The 17,818-nt window shown below is 34.8% G+C and overlaps 1 protein-coding gene across 1 annotated transcript; it reads left to right on the forward strand.

The window, feature by feature from the left end:
* Positions 1-528: 528 nt before the first annotated feature.
* Positions 529-12,128, forward strand: LOC113229485 (juvenile hormone-binding protein-like). Its single transcript, XM_026463087.1, has 5 exons — positions 529-635; positions 5,719-5,941; positions 7,235-7,359; positions 8,483-8,632; positions 9,811-12,128. The coding sequence occupies exons 1-5, from the start codon at positions 581-583 to the stop codon at positions 9,972-9,974; spliced, it is 717 nt and encodes a 238-aa protein (XP_026318872.1). The 5' UTR covers positions 529-580; the 3' UTR covers positions 9,975-12,128.
* Positions 12,129-17,818: the final 5,690 nt, after the last annotated feature.

A 17,818-nucleotide genomic window follows, 5' to 3' on the forward strand; every position in this document is an offset into this window, starting at 1 on the left:
TACTGAGACATTGACAAGGAGCTTCAGAACAAGTATATGCCGCAATAGAGAAATCTGTCGGAGGTGTGGAAGTATTTCTCATCGAGAAGGGGATATGACCTGAGGTACCCCCTTTTGCAACAAAAAAAGGGATCGGAGGGAGGGAAGGGAGGGAAGGGGGAGGGAATAAGTTCACAAATGTCACAGTAATAGCGTAACATACACATAAAAGAATACACGCGAATTGAGAACTTCCTCCTTTTTTTAAAGTCGTTTAAAAATACTCATTGCCTATACATACATCGACATAGTTTATGTTACATTGCATTAAAACATGTTTTTTATGATTTTTATGTGTAAAAAAAAAACATACTCATTGCAACAAATGTATAAAGTAGCAAAGGCGTTATCGGTTGCGTCAACTAACCGTGGATTTGTTACCCGGTGGATACCCAGTATTCATATTTCTCCCAACCCATCTTTATCTGACCCAAGGCAAATAGTGTCATCTCGCTAGTATATAAAGTTCAAAGACAATTATGATTATTTAGTCAACTTGGGCTCTTTGCTGGGATATTAATAAAGCATAAAATATATTAAAATGTTAATTAAAGTGATATCATTGCTTTTCTTAGTGCAGTGTGCATTTTCGGAAGGTTTGTATTGAATCATGTTCAATATGTTTAATTTCTACCTCTTGGAGACAAATAAGAGAAAGTAGTGTATTAAACAAAACTCATAGATAGGTGTCTCCTTCTACAGCTTGTATTATTATATCAGTACTTCTCACAACTTTGAGACATTTATCAAAACTGCCTCCGTGGCGAACGGTTACCATGCTAGACTAGGCCGGGAGAAATATTTAAATGGCCTACTTTTATTTCTCTCGTAAATGCCACTCAAGGCTTTAAATCGCAAGGACTGGGGGCAGTGCCACTGCGCCCGTCACCCTGAGGCATAAGTTGATAAGTCCCATGTGCCTGTAATTTCACCAGCACCCTTACCCTTCATAACTGGAATCCAGTAGGTAACGCTAACATTATTGCTTGGCGGCAGAAATAAATAAGGTTAATTTCCAAAACACTAGTGCATTAATTACTTATTTTGAGATCAGAGTAACGTATGTGATGTTATATAATATTTATTGATTAATCAGAGTATTGATAGGAGTCAAGCTCACATTCCTGTGGGAAAAAACTACTCTATCACAAGCTACAAGAATATTTAAGTCAATGAATACAAAATACAAACAAAAATACAACTATCCAACAAGTAAAGCAGCAGTAGGCAGCAATGAAAATTTCCATTACAAGAAAAATATATGGTGGAAGAAAGATTTTATTGAAACATTTCCATCAGATTTAAAACGTGTGGAAGTTAGTAAAAAACTGCCAAAAAGGTAATTAATATAGAAAATAGGAATTCCAATTGGTAAAGTGTATAATTATTGCATCCGTGGCCGAACGGTTACCATGCCGGAATGCCACACAGAGGTCCCAGGTTCGATTCCCGGGCCGGGAGAAATGTTTATATGGCTTACATTTATTTCTCTCGTGAGTTTGGGTGTAATTTGTGGTTGTCTATGTGTGTGTCCATGGCACCCGCGACACAGGGTTTCCCTAGTGCGGGGCTATGTTGGGAGTGTGCGTTATTTATTTATTTATTTATTATTGTTTATGTTGTTATAATGCAAAGTTTATCGGTACAAAATTTTCCCAATAAGCATTTCAGCGTCATTTGGGACAATCTTATCTCTATTTGTGAGCTTTACATTTTGAAAAGACAAATAAAAGAAACCTCAGAAATCAATTTATAAATTGCCTCCGCGACCGAACGGTTAATGCTGCTGCATGCTGGACTGCCACGCAGAGGTTCCGGGTTCGATACCCGGGCGGGAAGAAATATTTGTATGACCTACATTTATTTATCTCGTGAGGTTGGGTGTAATTTGTGGTTGTCTATGTCTATGTCCATGGCACTCGCGATAGAGGGTCTCCCTAATGTGGGGGCTATGAGTGTGTGCGTTATTATTATTAGATCTAAATGCGTTTCTAAGCTAACTACATCTATGGAAACAACATCAATAACTTTTTTATAAGTTCACCATTCTAACGGCAGTACATATACATAGTAAACAGCTCTATAAATACAGGATTATAACATACACTACCAACCGGTAGTATTGTTATTTAAAAAAAATACTGTTCATTAAGAACCATGCGTTTAAATTATCATCAAAACATAAGATGAGTTGATCAACATAAATGTGACTGTTAGCGAAACGCAGCAGTCGCTACAAATCTCTTTTGTATGTTTCTTATATAGTCTTTTTAAGTTTAGTTTTATATTTCAATTCCAAATTTAAATGTGATTGTTTTTGGCGCCTTTTCTTTAATGACGTTTCTGTTTTTGGATTGATAGCTATACGTATTGTAATAAATTAATAACCTGTAAGTACATTTACTTTGGTCTGGCTCACTCGTTGATAGCACCAACCCGAACCTATTGATATAGGCCGCTACAGTGACAATAAAAGAACATTATACAGTGTATAGGTAAATAAATTATAATAAAATTACGTCGTTGGCAGTGAGTTAACTTTATTGACTTTGAACTTTTGTTCATATACTGACCTACCTACAAATTGCGCGATATAATTATCTACAAATTTAAACAACAAATTTGCATTTAGTAACAGAATCGTTTATTTCAGATCATACGCATATAGTATGTGTATTTTTCTAACTAACATTAGTTAGTGCAACACAATTCAAAAAAACCTAATACTAGACAGATAAATACCTCGGCTATACTACAGTCCAGCCTGTTAGCAACAACGGACAGGATGCTATTAGCGCTGTTGCGCGCATGCATAATGGGGGCGGCGCTATTAGGAAGAATGGCATAGACGATATCCGTGTGCGCCTTTTTTATTACCCGAGGGAATCTGCTTACAATAACCTCGGCCCTGCGGGGGCAGAGCCGGGGTTATGTGGGACTGGGCTGAACCCTGAAGGGGAGCAACCCGACCTCACCAAGCCCCCGGGGTGTTCCTCCTCTCCGCTGCAGGTAGAGGCACGGGTACGCTATCGCTCGTCCGCGCCTTCACCAGCGACTGGCCCCGCCCAGCGCAACCTCTCCCCGAGAAGGGATACACAACGGTCTCCCGACTCCAAATGTAAGGCTCGCCCGAGGAACTCCCCCGAGTCCGCTACCCAAGGGCCATGGGGACAATATCCCCTCAACTGTGAAGTTCAGAGGACGCTCCCCCAGCCCCCGCGGCGGATCTGTTGGTAGGCTCCGCCGCAACAACCTACGCGCATCCACGTGGACTCTCCGTAGAGAGTCCCTTGGAGCGCCCACCGCGATACGCGAACATAGCAGCAGCCCCATTAGCATCCTGAAAGCGTTGTTGTATAGTAATACAATATAACTGGAAACTCTATAGTAGCGATTGTTTAATAAAATGAAGAAGTTCCAGTGCAAATGAGAGGCCCTGAATATGAATTAGAAAAAAATGAACATAAAAAGTTAATTTATTTGTGAAAAGAACAGATACGCAAAAAAATCTAATCAAAAACAACAAAAACAGGCAACAAAAGAAAAGGAAACTTCAAGAAAGTAAATTGACGAATGATTATACACAATTCCTGCAGTTGTTGACCATCTGTGAAAAACATTTAAAGCAAGCTGAGCACCAAAATACATAAAGATAAAAAATAGGCGCCTTGACGTCGAGTTGCGGACACCAGCCCGTTACACCAAGTACCAAGTACATAAAGATATTTAAAATATTATAATAACATAGACAATAACAAACCGCAGTGGTTTTAAACACGAACAAAGTATCAAGTTATTACCTGAATTAATAGACGATAAGATATTTGCAATACTGTCAGTGTCGCAAACTACAATTAACAAAGAGAAAAAAAAACAGGAAAATTTACGAATGACGACTATTGCGCTGTTATGATAACAGAAAATGACTTCAAAACAACTTGATTACTGCTTATAGCCCTTATTAATGATAAGCTTTGTTATTTGTCACACACCAATTTTATATTATGTATACCGACGCGAAAGAGGGGCGATTACACAAACTTGTTTAAACAGAAGAATTTAACAAATTATTATAAAGTTCAATAGTGATTTCAACATACCACCGTATGTGTAAACATATTATTAAAATGATTTTAAGAGAAAATAAATTAATACGCTGTGACAGAAAGAAAGAGGAACGTTATGAAAATTATAATTAGAATAGTAGCTATTTTGACAAACATGTTATAAAGACCACACGGTAGAAATAAATAAACAAAAATACACACATTAAACACCAAATATAGTAAAGCACAATCTTGTGGCATCAGAGTATGTTCAGCGAATATTGGGTTTTTGTGTAGCATATGGCACGTACTTCTCGGGCGTTGAGCGCGCGCTCATGTGAACGGTAGTACGGCAAACTCATGACAACCCTATGCTCTCAAAGCGCTCGTCAACGCGCACTTGTAAAGCCGGATACTCACTAGAGAGCTGTAACCGTAACCGTTTTACATGTTGTATAACCAAAAATCATAGTGTTTTTGTATGTTGAGGGCTTGCTGCGAGCGGAACACATGCGGTACGTCTGAATGAAGACCGTTTCAAGCATACCCACTAGAACCTCGATATTTATTACCATATTTTTATATATTATTAACATATTTTTATTTTTTGGGAATACGCAAAATAAGTTTCGAATTTTCACATTTTCATATTGTTTAATTTATTACTCTTGAAGCACTAAAGGCAATGGCCTAATTAGTGCTACAAAATAATAATGAAACGAGAGTTAAAACAGAGATGCTTTATATTGTCCAAAATTATTTTTGATTATTGTAATATTTCATTATATAAATTAGTTTAAATGAAATTTATAAAAATTTATAGCGACTATAAAGTCACTTTTTTTCTGAACTTTTTGTTTCATTTGACTTAACAAGAATGAAATCTCTATCATTTTCACCTGCTAAGCAAGATGTTAGGACCCTTATCAAGATTAAACCGTTTTAATTGTGAAACAGAATCCTCTAAAAATTGTAAAAATTGAATGATTTTCGGGACGAAATGGGCTAAATTACTAATCCGGCTTTTTCACCAACGGTAGTGGCGTGTTGTTTTTGCAAATACAGATTCAACATGCGACATTCACATACCGAGACGCAGGAGAATTTCAAACCTATTGAAAAGACCAATTAAGAGAGTCTGTGCCAATAGAGCCTTAAGGAGTCAGTTCCAAATTAACAGTCTTAGGAACAATGTTAATAAAAATGGAAGTAAATTAATTTGCTACTCCACGAACCCAGTGGAGTGGAGTGGAGTGAACCTACTACTTAAGGTATACTTAGGGTATATTTATGGTGGTGGTTTGTGATTTTAGTTGCGCTTCTGTTATTTATTTTATTAATTTTATGCGGAGGGAGGATGGGAAAATGAACTGCTTGAAAAAATATTCAACAGAAACGCAGCTATTTTGCACGATTTAACCTTCACTGGTTCGCGAAGTTGCAAATTAATTTACTTGCATTTTTATACACATAGACTTCCGCAAAGCAACGCCTGAATCTATTAATTACTTAAGAACAATGATTAAAGTCGTTTTACAAAAACTCAAACAAAACAAGATATGTACTTTCTTATTTCTTTCTATAATGCGAGAAATATAAATTGATTATGAAACCTTTTTATTGCTCATTTCAGATTCCCTTATCAAGCCATGTCCAGTAGAAGACATTCAATGCCTCAGTGAGACCACCGAGAAGTTTCTAGATCGCGTAGCTTCGGGTATTCCCGATTTGGACATTAAGGCAATTGATCCTATTATTATAGATATGGTCTGTTCGAAAGGAATGGCTGATCTTATGGTACATTTCAAGAATGCTAACGTTACCGGTCTCAGGAAACAGAAAATATCGGATTTCAAGTAAGTGTTTGACTGTATAACGTTACGTTACTATTAATAGTGTTATATCGAGTCCTTAAGATGGTTTTCCAACGGCGATGCGAGACAATACGAGGCGAGCACGTGAATTGAAATCTCGCCGGCCTATTTTCACCAAAAATTACCATTAACAGCTCGCGCGATTTCGCGTAGTCGTTGTGGATTGTGAATAGTGAAAATTCAGAGATATTCAGTTCGTCTAACGATAAACACGCGGCTGAGTAACATGTCTCATAGATTATTATTACTTTTGATGTAAAAATGAAATTTTAAAACTTTTATAATGAAGCCATCTTTTTTTTTCATTCCTCATCTCACCTTGCTGGTGGAAAAGCACCTTTCGAATGTGGCGATTATAAGACATTGGAAATGAAACTGTTATGGAATTGACTATATTACTAATATCATAAACAACTAATCCAAGTTACGGATTTGTTTTATTCCTGAATTTATTTCTATTCCCTAAGTTTAGATACTAGTTAAAACTTACTCTTTTGAAATTATCTTACTATTATTAAATTATGATGCTTATGATTTATTTTACCATTACGTTCTTTGAGTGTCATACATAATTTCGACAAGCACTATTTCGACTCGATAGTACTTCGACTGCACATTAATTCAACGGAACACTACTTCGACAAAACACATGTTCGAGAGGTCGCTAGTCCGACAAAACTCTGCTTCGACAACACAAACTTTCGATATGTCACTACACCGACAGAATATGAAATCGACAAATGACTTCTTAATAAGTTATTAATTATTTCTCCATCGTATTTATATATATGAGATATTCCGCTCAAGAGTGAGGTGGTCCACAAGTAGTCTCTCAGTACAGCAAATATTTATATGAAATATTTCAAGTTTTGTCGGAATAGTGACTTGTCGAATACATGTGTTTTCGAAGTTGTTTTCTATCGCTGTAGTGACCTGCCGAATGATTGTGTTGTCAAAGCAGTGTTCTGTCGGACAAGTGACCTGTCGATCATGTGTTTTGTTGAAGTAGTGTTAAGTATGACTGACCGTTCTTTCTATAAGTAGGACTTCCGAATGCATTCTTACATATTTCTCTTAATTATAATAATTTAAAAATTAGAAACAATATGTATTTCTGAACAAATTTTCACAAAAAATGGATGAGAACAAATTTTTGCGGTTCCACGGATTATTTTTGTAGAAGTTGTAACGAAGCTTACGTCTCCCCTTTGACGTGTAAGTAATATATACTAAATATACATACATGTATTCAGTAAATACTTTACAATTTCACAGGATGGATACAGCTGCCAAGTCTGTGGTACTGTCCGTCAATGTAGACGTAAATATTGCTTCCAATGTCGAATTAGAATTCGAGAAAACAAAGAAAATATATTCTGGAACATACTCCGCTACCGGAAGTAAGTTAGAACCATTCGATGAATTGGTATATAAATAATGCTACCAGTTTTCCAATAAATATTGATTTCTTATTTATATATTTATTTCCTTATGCAGGAATTCAGGGCGTTTATGGTACCGTAGGCTTTTAAGATTTCCATAACGTAAGTGCTTTAACTACTTACTTTGGAATCAGAGCAACGCATGTGATGTAGTGTATTTATTTATTTAAATTAGAAAAGAATTGATTCTGCCACAAGATTAAAAACAAATTACTTGCTTGTAGAGTTTAATCAATACTATAATAACTATTTCCAGTGAAATTTTCTTAGCTATGAAACAAAGATTGTTTTTGATTGAAGACTTTGACTTTGCATAGTTCGCGAAATCCTTTTGAAATTACTCATCACTTTCATATCAAAAATAACTGTGGTGAACGAATATACCCGCGCCGCCACACATAAAAAGGGGGTATAATAAACGAAAGTACTTTGAAGCTCTTTCTTGTGATACCTATTGTTTTTGTATTCTTTATATTTTTTTCGCGAAAGTAAGTAAACGTTCTATTTAGAAGAGCAATTATCATGGAAAACTTTTGTTTTTATTATTTCCTCGCATTGTTTGAGAAAAGCACTATATTATACACCTCGGCGGGAATAGTGTTTATCGGACTCGTACAAAACAAAATAAGTCATACTCATCCGGCAATTCTTTACTTCCCGGTCTCTGCAATAATGTAATATTACCAATACGTTACAATTTTAAATATTTGACGATTGCAAACAACCTCGAACTGCCTGTAGAAACATGCCACATACACACAGCCAAGTCGTCAGCTTATTTTTCAGCGAAGTACATACGTGTTTTGTTTTATTATATATATAATCCTCGACAGAAACAGAATATTTACCTGCGACTCTTCCTTGTAACTCATACTCGTTTAGCAATTGCGTACGGATCAGGTCCTTGTAATAATGTACTTGCTACAGCTTCCATAATTAGTTTCAATATATTTCCACCAAATCGTTACAATGAAACTGATTTGAACTGCACTGGTAATAATTGGAAATGCAATTGATAAGTGTAACTTTAAAAGACTTCAAGATTACAAAAGAGTTTTAATATAATTTTTCAACTTTCCAGAGGCGGCATTAACAGCAGTCTACAATTACGAAGTAAAGGCTAATGACAAGGGTGTGGAACATTTCGAAGTCGGACCAGAGACCATTACCTGTGATATTAAAGATTTGGATGCTGTAGCCAGCGAAGAAATTACGAACGGGATTGTAAACGGTAATATAATTTCATTATATCTCAAAATACTTACTTTTATTTTCATTACACTTACTCGTAAGCAATGTCATGATATACAGTATACAGGCGAAGCCGATGTGCGAAATTATGTCCACGGGCATTTTCATGGGATTTTTTACGTCAACATTAAGCCAAAAGTTTTTATGCTCGAAAAATCTGAACGTATATTTCGCATAAAGTTGAAGTAGTATAAAAAACTAAACATTTGCAATTTAACTATATTTTACTAAATTTATATTGTGAATTAATATTCTGCAGTATTTTTAGAATTTTGAAATTATTTAATTTATATCTAATACATTGTGGCTGCATGCATCTGTGCCTTTTATAACATTTTAGTGCGAGTTGTATTTATTATCTATAGAAGAACAGCTGGCAATCTGTTAAAATAACAGCCATTTTCGAAATCCGTAAATGTTGTGTTGTGAAGCGCTATTTATTCAGACAAGAAATAAATTATCTTATCTGTTTCCTCGCAAATGTGATGAAAAACATTGTTTGTAGCACGGGCGGTAAAAATTACAAAACTCGAGTCATTATAGCCCTCAGCCTTCGGCTTCGGGCTTCTAACGTAATCTCGTTGGCAACTTCTTATTTACCGCTCTTAATACACAATGACTATTATTTATTTACTCATATTACAATAATTACTTACTAGACACTCTTAAGCTTATAAAGGTTTGTTTGAGTGTTGCAACTCTTTGTAACATTGCGATTCTTTGCGACCTGAAACCAACAACAGCAATTTGTAAGAATTAAAATTCTGTTACAGACGTAGGAAACGAAACTATTTTTCCGGATTGAATTCGCGTATATTTGTTTTTTCAAACAAACCTAGGTAAGATTTGTTTGAAAAATAGTTTCATTTCCTATATGTAACAAACACGAAAACCTAAGAACTCGATCTGTTACAGACGCTTAGACAAAAAAAATGAACACTACAACATTGTCAGTTTTCTGTCTGAACGAATGAGTAAACTCGAAGTTCATTTATTGAAACGAATATCCAGGGATATTATCAAAATCAAAAGAGCAATAACACTTCTCTTCGTTAGCTTCTATAGTTTGTGCCAATCGTATCGACCCATACATTGTCTCTGACAGGATGACCACTTTATGTTTCGATTCCATTTCTAAGAATTAATATTATGTTACAGATCGACACGCGAAGAAAATCTACGATGAAAATCGTGCAGATGTTGAGAATATAAAAAAAAGAAACGCCTGCGATATACTGAAGACAGCTTTTGCTGTGGTTATACACAATCTCAGGACCATCGCCAAGCTGTATCCAAAAACTGCTTTCTTTACCAATGTTTAAATTAAAGTGTCCCCTGAAATGAAACAAATAGCAACTCAGAATTTTAGCAACTTTGCTCTAACACAAACGTTTTCAATCAAATTATTAAACTCAGCTTTTATAACGAAACTGTATTTTATAGAAACAAACCTTTTATATTTTTTCAAAGTTGGTGAAAATGGATATTTGTCTATGTTTGTTGTGACAATAACTTAAACTACATCCTCTAAGGACAATAATGATGACAAAAGTCTCGATCTATGATGTTTGAAATTAAAAAATATACTGGAAATGATAAAATTAGAATTTCTTATTCATTCTTATCAGTGCAATCTGAGTTTATTCAATATGACAATTTCAATTGTAATTTGCTTGAATAAAGATTATTTGACTAAGCCTTTGATATTACAATTTAGCACAAAAAATTTCAATAACGATTTTGAAACATTTTATTTCTGTTTTGAAGGTTTTTACAGAACATCCTAATGGCATGTTCAGGTGTGCATGCTCGTCGACCTCATCGGTACTTTTCATCAGGTGAGGTGGAGGTCAAATGCGATTATTATAATTTAAAAACTTGCATTTGAAAAATACTATTTAAAGTGCCTTTTAAAAACGTTAAATAACCAAACTTATACTAGGGATGCTAATGTATGAACTGTAGGAACTGTACCTTTTTTTTTATTGGATAGGACATTGACCCCAATGTGACTTTACCTACTTTAATTTGTATTATTATTCCTGTGTCATTTACTTACAGTAAATGTTGAAGAAGTTTATTTAGGACTAAAAGCACTTGGCTTACCCAAAATGTATGTACCTATTTAGATAGGCACATACATTTGGGCAAACATTTTACAAATATGAAAAAATTGTATTTAGTGTATTTTTTCATTAAGTAAGAGTTCTGCAAACGGGCTATCCTGATTTATCTTTTTGGTTTCTACATAAGTTCCATATTCTGTCAATAGATGGTGTTTGAGAAAATAGCACAATTGCTGCATGGGAATTAAGTCAATGTTGTGCATATCATGATTTATTTACATTACTTTCAATGTAAATAAAATGACTGGCTGTTCGTTTTGCTGTATTCTGATTAATGTGCGCAAGACTAGATGCGTTTCTCAGTCACTTGACAATACTTCACAGGATTATGAAAACAACACACTTCACGTCTATTGTTCCATCCTCCACCTCTGTAAATTAAAACTACATAATAATAATAATAACGCGCATACTCAACATAGCCCCGTACTAGGGAAACCCTGTGTCGGGGGTGCGATGGACACACATAAACTACCACAAATTACATCCAAAGAAAATGTAGGCCATATAAATATTTTTCCCGCCCCGGAAATCGAAACTGGTACCTCGCGTGGCAGTCCGACACGGCAGCTACTTTGTATTTAGAAAAATATACTCCAACAACTCTAAATAAATATTTTACTGTAGCTGTTACGCTAAAAAAAGGTCTGTTGATTTTTATCAAAAACTTATTTTGACTTTTTGTAAAGCAGATGCCGCATTTGCTTATAAATGCAGGGTGTTAGGTCAATGAGAGCAAACATTTAGACAGGTAAAGATAGAAACAGAAGAATATTTACTTGGTTTCATTCCTTTACAACTAATATAAAGTTTAGCAACTCCAATGAACACTATGCCAACTTTGTTTTTTGGTCATTTTCTGTTTTTGTAAACAGCCATATTTATTTCCTAATGTTATGCTCGTCGAATTTTGTGAATAAAAAATAAAGAAACAAATAACCTTTTTTTAACTCAAGAAATGTACTTTTGCAGAATCGATGAAAAACGAATTACTCACTTCCCGTGAAAGATTATTAAAATTTATGCATAGGTTACAGTTTATTACAGACATCTAAATTTCCTACTTGCCAAATATATTCAAAAATAATGGGAAAAAGGTTTGTCTCATTTTGAGTTAAATAGATATATTTTAATTGTTACTAACAATATTCTACCGACGATTGTATTGATGTGCAGAGATTGAAATTTTACGTTCAGATATAGTATAATCTAGAATTTCACATATTTTGAGTTACGACTCTATTGTAATAGCAGTGCGATATTAACAGTAAACACTTTTTGTGGTGACTATACCTATCTTATTAATCGAATGTTATTACAGTGTTTCACACCCACACAATTTTTTTTTACAATTTGCATTCTCTAAAACCTGTTTGCCACTATGGGTTTGTATGACTACATTATAGAATACACAATTAAATATCATATGGTTTGAAAAGAAACTGAAAAGCTATTTATTAATGATTACTATTTATATTTATCATTAATTACTATATTATGTTAATGATTTTAACATTTATTGTAAGTGTAAAAATAATAAATATGTAATAATAATAATAATAATAGTCTAAAAATTATTTCTCGAGAGTATCAGTTATTAAGCGTGAAACACACAGAGCGGGTGCGGGTCGGGCGCTTGTCGGGTCGAATTCCATGTATTTATATGGACAACAACAAACCGAGCGCGAAAGAGTGCGGCCGTCCCGCGCCCGCGCTCGATATGTTGTAGTGAGACAAGAGAAATGTTTCTATCCTCGAGTGACTTTTTTCTGTTTAATACATTAACGCGTATACACACACACTCAACATAGCCCCGCACTAGGGAAACCCTGTGTCGCGGGTGCCAAGCATTGACAACAATAAATTACACCCAAACTCACGAGAGAAATAAATGTAAGCCATACCTCAGTCAGATTACAAATAATCTGAGGGCCATACAAATATTTCTCCCGGCCTGGGAGAACCTGGGACCACTGTCGCATAGTAACCGTTCGGCTACGGAGTCAGTTAAATACGTTTACATTGAATCCATGGTCAAAAATGCAGCCAGGGAGCTAGGCATTCTTTCCAAGGTGAGGCGTTACTTCACACCGGGACAGTTGCTTCAGTTGTATCAAGCACCAGTCCGGTCGTGTCTGGAGTGGTGGTACTGCTGCCACCTATGGGATGGCTCTGCTAAATACCAACTGACCACCTTGGATTCAGTTGTTCCACCTTGGAAGCGTTCCAAGTGGGTTATAGTAGAGTAAATTTAGGAGGCCAAGCTTCAGAACCTTGAACACCGCCGTAAAATTGCCTGCGTATCAATTGCTACTGAGTATATCACGGATCGTACAATTCCATTGTACAATGGAATTAGTGGAATAGAAACCGTGCAATCCCATTGTACAATGGAATTCTACGATTTAATTCCGGATTCCCCTTTCTATCACCGTAGGAGTAGACGTACCTAGGCTTGGGTTCCACCCCCATATTGTGGATATTCCACGGAGTCAAACGAAGTGTTACGCTTCCACTCTTGCGACTGGCTATACAGTGGAATTCCCTGCCTGCAGACTTGTTCCCTGAACTTTATAACTTGGGCCTCTTCAAGGCGAGAGTTTATTTATTTATTTATTTATTAAGCAATAGGTACAAAAAGAAAAATTTAAATCTAGGCTGCTAACAGTGTAAGAAAAACCATACCCAAACCAAACGTTCACAGTGGACCAATACGTCACACATTCCAGAGTTAGACAAATTTTTGGGGCGTAACACACGGAAGTATTTTGTTTCATTCTTAATTTAATTTTTTTTATTACTCTTTTAGTTATTAAAAAAAATACTATTTTATATTATGTTTAACGTTGTATGTACTCATTAATCTCAGTTTTGTGTTGTACAGGTACTTCATTTACTAATTTAGGTACTTGATATTGTAGTAATTGTTTTCCATATAAATTGTATACTTTGGTATTTTTAACGTAACTTTGAGTTAATAGGTATTATTTAGGTATGCGCACCTAATCGTTGATAGCTCCATCATTGACCTCATCGTCATTATCCATCAGGTGAGATGGAGGTCAAATGCACACTTACATTTTATAAAAATAAAAATTAATGTGATGTAGTGGATTTCAAAAATGTTTATTTTTTATGTATATTTTTTAACATTAATGTGACATTAACATTAACATACAAACGATATGGTTATCTTTTGGCTATCATTGTAACCATTGGTTGGCAAACCAGTTTCAAATGAGAACGTTGTTCCTTGTAACAGTTATAAATTAAAGAATATTAGTCATCCTTTATAGGCATGCTTCATAACCAGTTTAGATTGAATAATTACGTACCTATATTATTATTTTGACAGGCTACATTCAAAATACTTTTGAAAAATATGTTAAATTTATTCCACATCTTTCTATCATCGGTAACTTTTAAAAAAATATATGGGAATTTCGTATTTTCCGCTTATAAATTTAACATTTTTGCACTCGTACCATTTGCCATAAATCGCATGGGCCCTCCCCCCGTTCCAAAACGATAAAACCGACTGTAGCAATAATTATACGAACGGGCTTTACGTATTTCGCATCACCAGTCACACTGTCTCTAATAATTGGTGGCTTGTTTGTGGTTTTAAATTTTCAGGTTTCCATATTTCAAAACCACAGGAATTAAACCCAGTTTGTTTTATCGAGCCTTCAGAGTATTTGTCGCTACGGATCGTACGGAATTTATCTAAGAGATACAATCAATGAAAAAAGTCACTGATCATCTAGAGATTTTCGTGGTAGCTTTACGTCAATATTAAGGAGTCTTTTAAATATGTTACTGTTATTTTTTTAACAAAGTTTTTCTTTTCTATCATGGTGATAAAAGAAACATGCTTTACACAGGGCGACTTTTACGCGCGATTGCAACGCTACACTTGCGATTTATAACGCTACACTATCGATTGCCTCGATGCAAATGCGCGACTGGTAAAGATAGACGATCAGCGACTGCATCGCTACTGCATCGCGTTTGCGTCGCCGCTAAAAAGCGCCGTGTGTAACCGCTCTTAGAAGTTACGTTTTTAAATTTTAAGCATGTTCTTTGAAGACATTACTCTTGATATGCTTATACTAAATGTAATGCAGGTTTAAGAATCATATTCCCAGCTTAGCGCGTTTGCATATCGATGCCTTACTTTCTCAAACTCGTATCTTTTATGGAGTGATTGTTCGGGAGATGGCAAAACGATCTATTTATTTTAAACTTATTATCAAGAGTGTTAATTTGGATTGAATTACTTTAAGAATAGGTAAAAGCTAGTGTGTAAATATGAAGGAAATGTGATATGAAATCAGCCTGCAAAATTTGTATATACAATCCATTTTTTGCATTTCAGTATAACTTTGTGCTTTAAGATACGAGTTTGAGAAAGTAATGCGACGATATGCAGATACGTTTAGTGTCTATTCCGATTACGAAACTACACAAATCTAGAAAACTTGGACCCACTTCGGATGTCGCTTGTGCACTAAGTCCGATTCAATTCCGAGAAAATACTAATATCGCTTGTACTTAGAGATAAAATGACACTTTGAACACCTGTGACATTTCGGACCGTCATTTCTTGGATTCGTAACTGATCGAATCGAACGTAGGGCGCGAACGCTCTTAATGTCAATGTAACGTATTAATCGTACCTTGATATTCTAATTTAACAAAACATTATGTGCATTTATCCACCGTCTTGTCTAAACAAAACTTTGTGCAGTATTTTTTATGATATCAAGCGACGGGACACATACACACTCGGTCGTGCGCGTGGTGGTAAGCAACACGCCTACCCATAATAGTTGCAGTGTCTTTCAGAGGTTTAAATCGCAAAGATGGGTACCGCCACTGCGCTCGTCACCCAGATATTAGTCGACAAGTCACATGTGACTGTAATTGCACCTTCAAAACCGGAACGCAGTAATATACTCCCGGACACGTAATTCCAGCCACCTCGCGTTTTTGCCTTAAAGAGTTAGAATACAAAATTGGTGTTATCATCGAAGAAAAAAGTTTCCCCCGATTTTGCAAGTTCAAATTACCAACAAGGACTTATGGAAAAGACTTTTTTAACATACTAGTTTCAAAATTGCGTAGGATAGTTCTTGATCAATCGAACATTGTTTAAGCTTAGGGCATTTAATACTGATGCGAGGTGGCTCGAATTATGTGCCCGGGAGTGTAAAAGCATTACTGATTGGTGGCAGAAATAGGAGCTCTACTGTTACTAAAATTTTAATTATTTTTTTTCATTACAGCTTTAAAAGATGAAATCTACTTTAATGACGATTACCGTAATAATCGGTTGCGATATTGGGGTCCAAACAGCGTTAAAATACACATACGTACTTGAATAAAAAGGAGGGAACCCGCAAATCATGAGTTCACTCACACCTTACCTTGACTTTTTTATTTTTTGAAGAGCGGTATAAAATGTTGAAGCTCAACAGAGAGGCTTTTTCACTTATTTAGTTCACAAAGCGATGATACGCGATTGTGTTTTATTTATCTGTGTGGTCGTGCTCTGTGAAGGCCAATTTCAATATGTGAAGTTTAGTAACAGAAACGATTTTATGAGTAAGTACGATTATTGTTTAGTATTTTTTTTATGTGAAAGACATAATATTGTCCCCTAATAGTGGTTTCAATGTAGTAGAAATAGTAAAAGTATCTAGTAGACTAGACAAAAGCTCGTCGCAAACTCTACATTTTATATTTCATTATTTTTTATCAAAACTTTTGTGAGACAAGTTTCTTAAAAATTTTGAGTTTGTCAAATAATACTTGATGCCCAAATTGCAAACTTAAAAATCGTCGAAGCAAGGTGCCAAGCTACTTTATTGGTAACACATAAGCTACATTAAGTTGATTTGTAAGAGAATAAAAAAAAATGTTAAACACATTTTACAAAAATTTTATTATTTTTCTAAAACAGGCTCGCATTATTACACAGTGAACAAGGATCAAAAAATTGTTATGTATAATATAATATATAAATCATCTATAAATTAAGAAACAAAACTTTAACACGATCAAACAAAAACCAATATATTTTGCAAACCATTGGCTTCCTTTCATTTATTAAGATTGATACAGATGTTTGCCTTGCCACGCGCAAGGCAAACATCAATGTAAACCAGATTAATTGGCATTTGTTCAAATTTATCCTTACTGCACCAATTTGTTTTATCTTACTTGGACCGTTATTATCAGAAAGGGTCTGGAAACAATTCGTTCATTAATCATTCTTTTGTCATTTTCGCTATTGAAAACCGTTACATGTTTTTAAAAAGATTAGCAGTTACATAAGTTCATAAATATTACCATAATATTTTCGTCCAAAATTTCGATTCTCATTCATTCACTGAACAGAATTTAAAAAAAGAGAGTCGTATCACGCTATGAAACCTATAACCAGTAATCCAAACATGCGAATATTTTCGTTTACTCACTGCTAGGTTTCAGAAACAAAATTCTTAATTTTCTTGGTTCGGGCACATAGCAGTGGTTATTATCGAATGTCTGAATCGTGTTGTGTATTCTACTTTAAAACAAATGGTGCTTAAGTTATTTGTTTAAAAATTATTTTTGGTACTTTTTTAAACACTGATTACTTTTTTTTCATGAGGTGCTCACCTATAATTAGTTGCGCAATTAGACTAAGTTTTTGGAATGGATTAATACCTACATGAAATATTGTAGTAACTGTTGAGGCGCCTATGAAATGAATAAAAAAAATATTTAAAAAAAACAAAAACCCGACTGCAAAAATATTTCTATTATATCACTATTTTAATTATTTTTATAGCCTATGCCACGCTCATAATCAAAACGAACACTACATACTTGAAAAACATGACTATAAATAAATAAAAGTAATACCGCCCTCTCATCATAACTAATGTAATCTACTTTTTAATGAAATTGAGCTATTAACATATCTGGAATCAGCAAAACTAGATCTACAAACCCCTATCAGTTCTTTTAAATCTTATTTAGTGTCAGTTTTG

Source organism: Hyposmocoma kahamanoa, unplaced genomic scaffold (assembly GCF_003589595.1).
Source record: "Hyposmocoma kahamanoa isolate Upper Pololo Valley unplaced genomic scaffold, ASM358959v1 62, whole genome shotgun sequence".
In the NCBI taxonomy this organism is placed as follows: domain Eukaryota; kingdom Metazoa; phylum Arthropoda; class Insecta; order Lepidoptera; family Cosmopterigidae; genus Hyposmocoma; species Hyposmocoma kahamanoa.

Coding starts and splice junctions, on each gene's coding strand:
- LOC113229485 (XM_026463087.1), top strand. CDS start 581: ATGTTAATTAAAGTGATATCATTGCTTTTCTTAGTGCAGTGTGCATTT. Junction 5,942..7,234: donor CAGAAAATATCGGATTTCAA/GTAAGTGTTTGA, acceptor ACAATTTCACAG/GATGGATACAGCTGCCAAGT. Junction 8,633..9,810: donor TACGAACGGGATTGTAAACG/GTAATATAATTT, acceptor ATTATGTTACAG/ATCGACACGCGAAGAAAATC.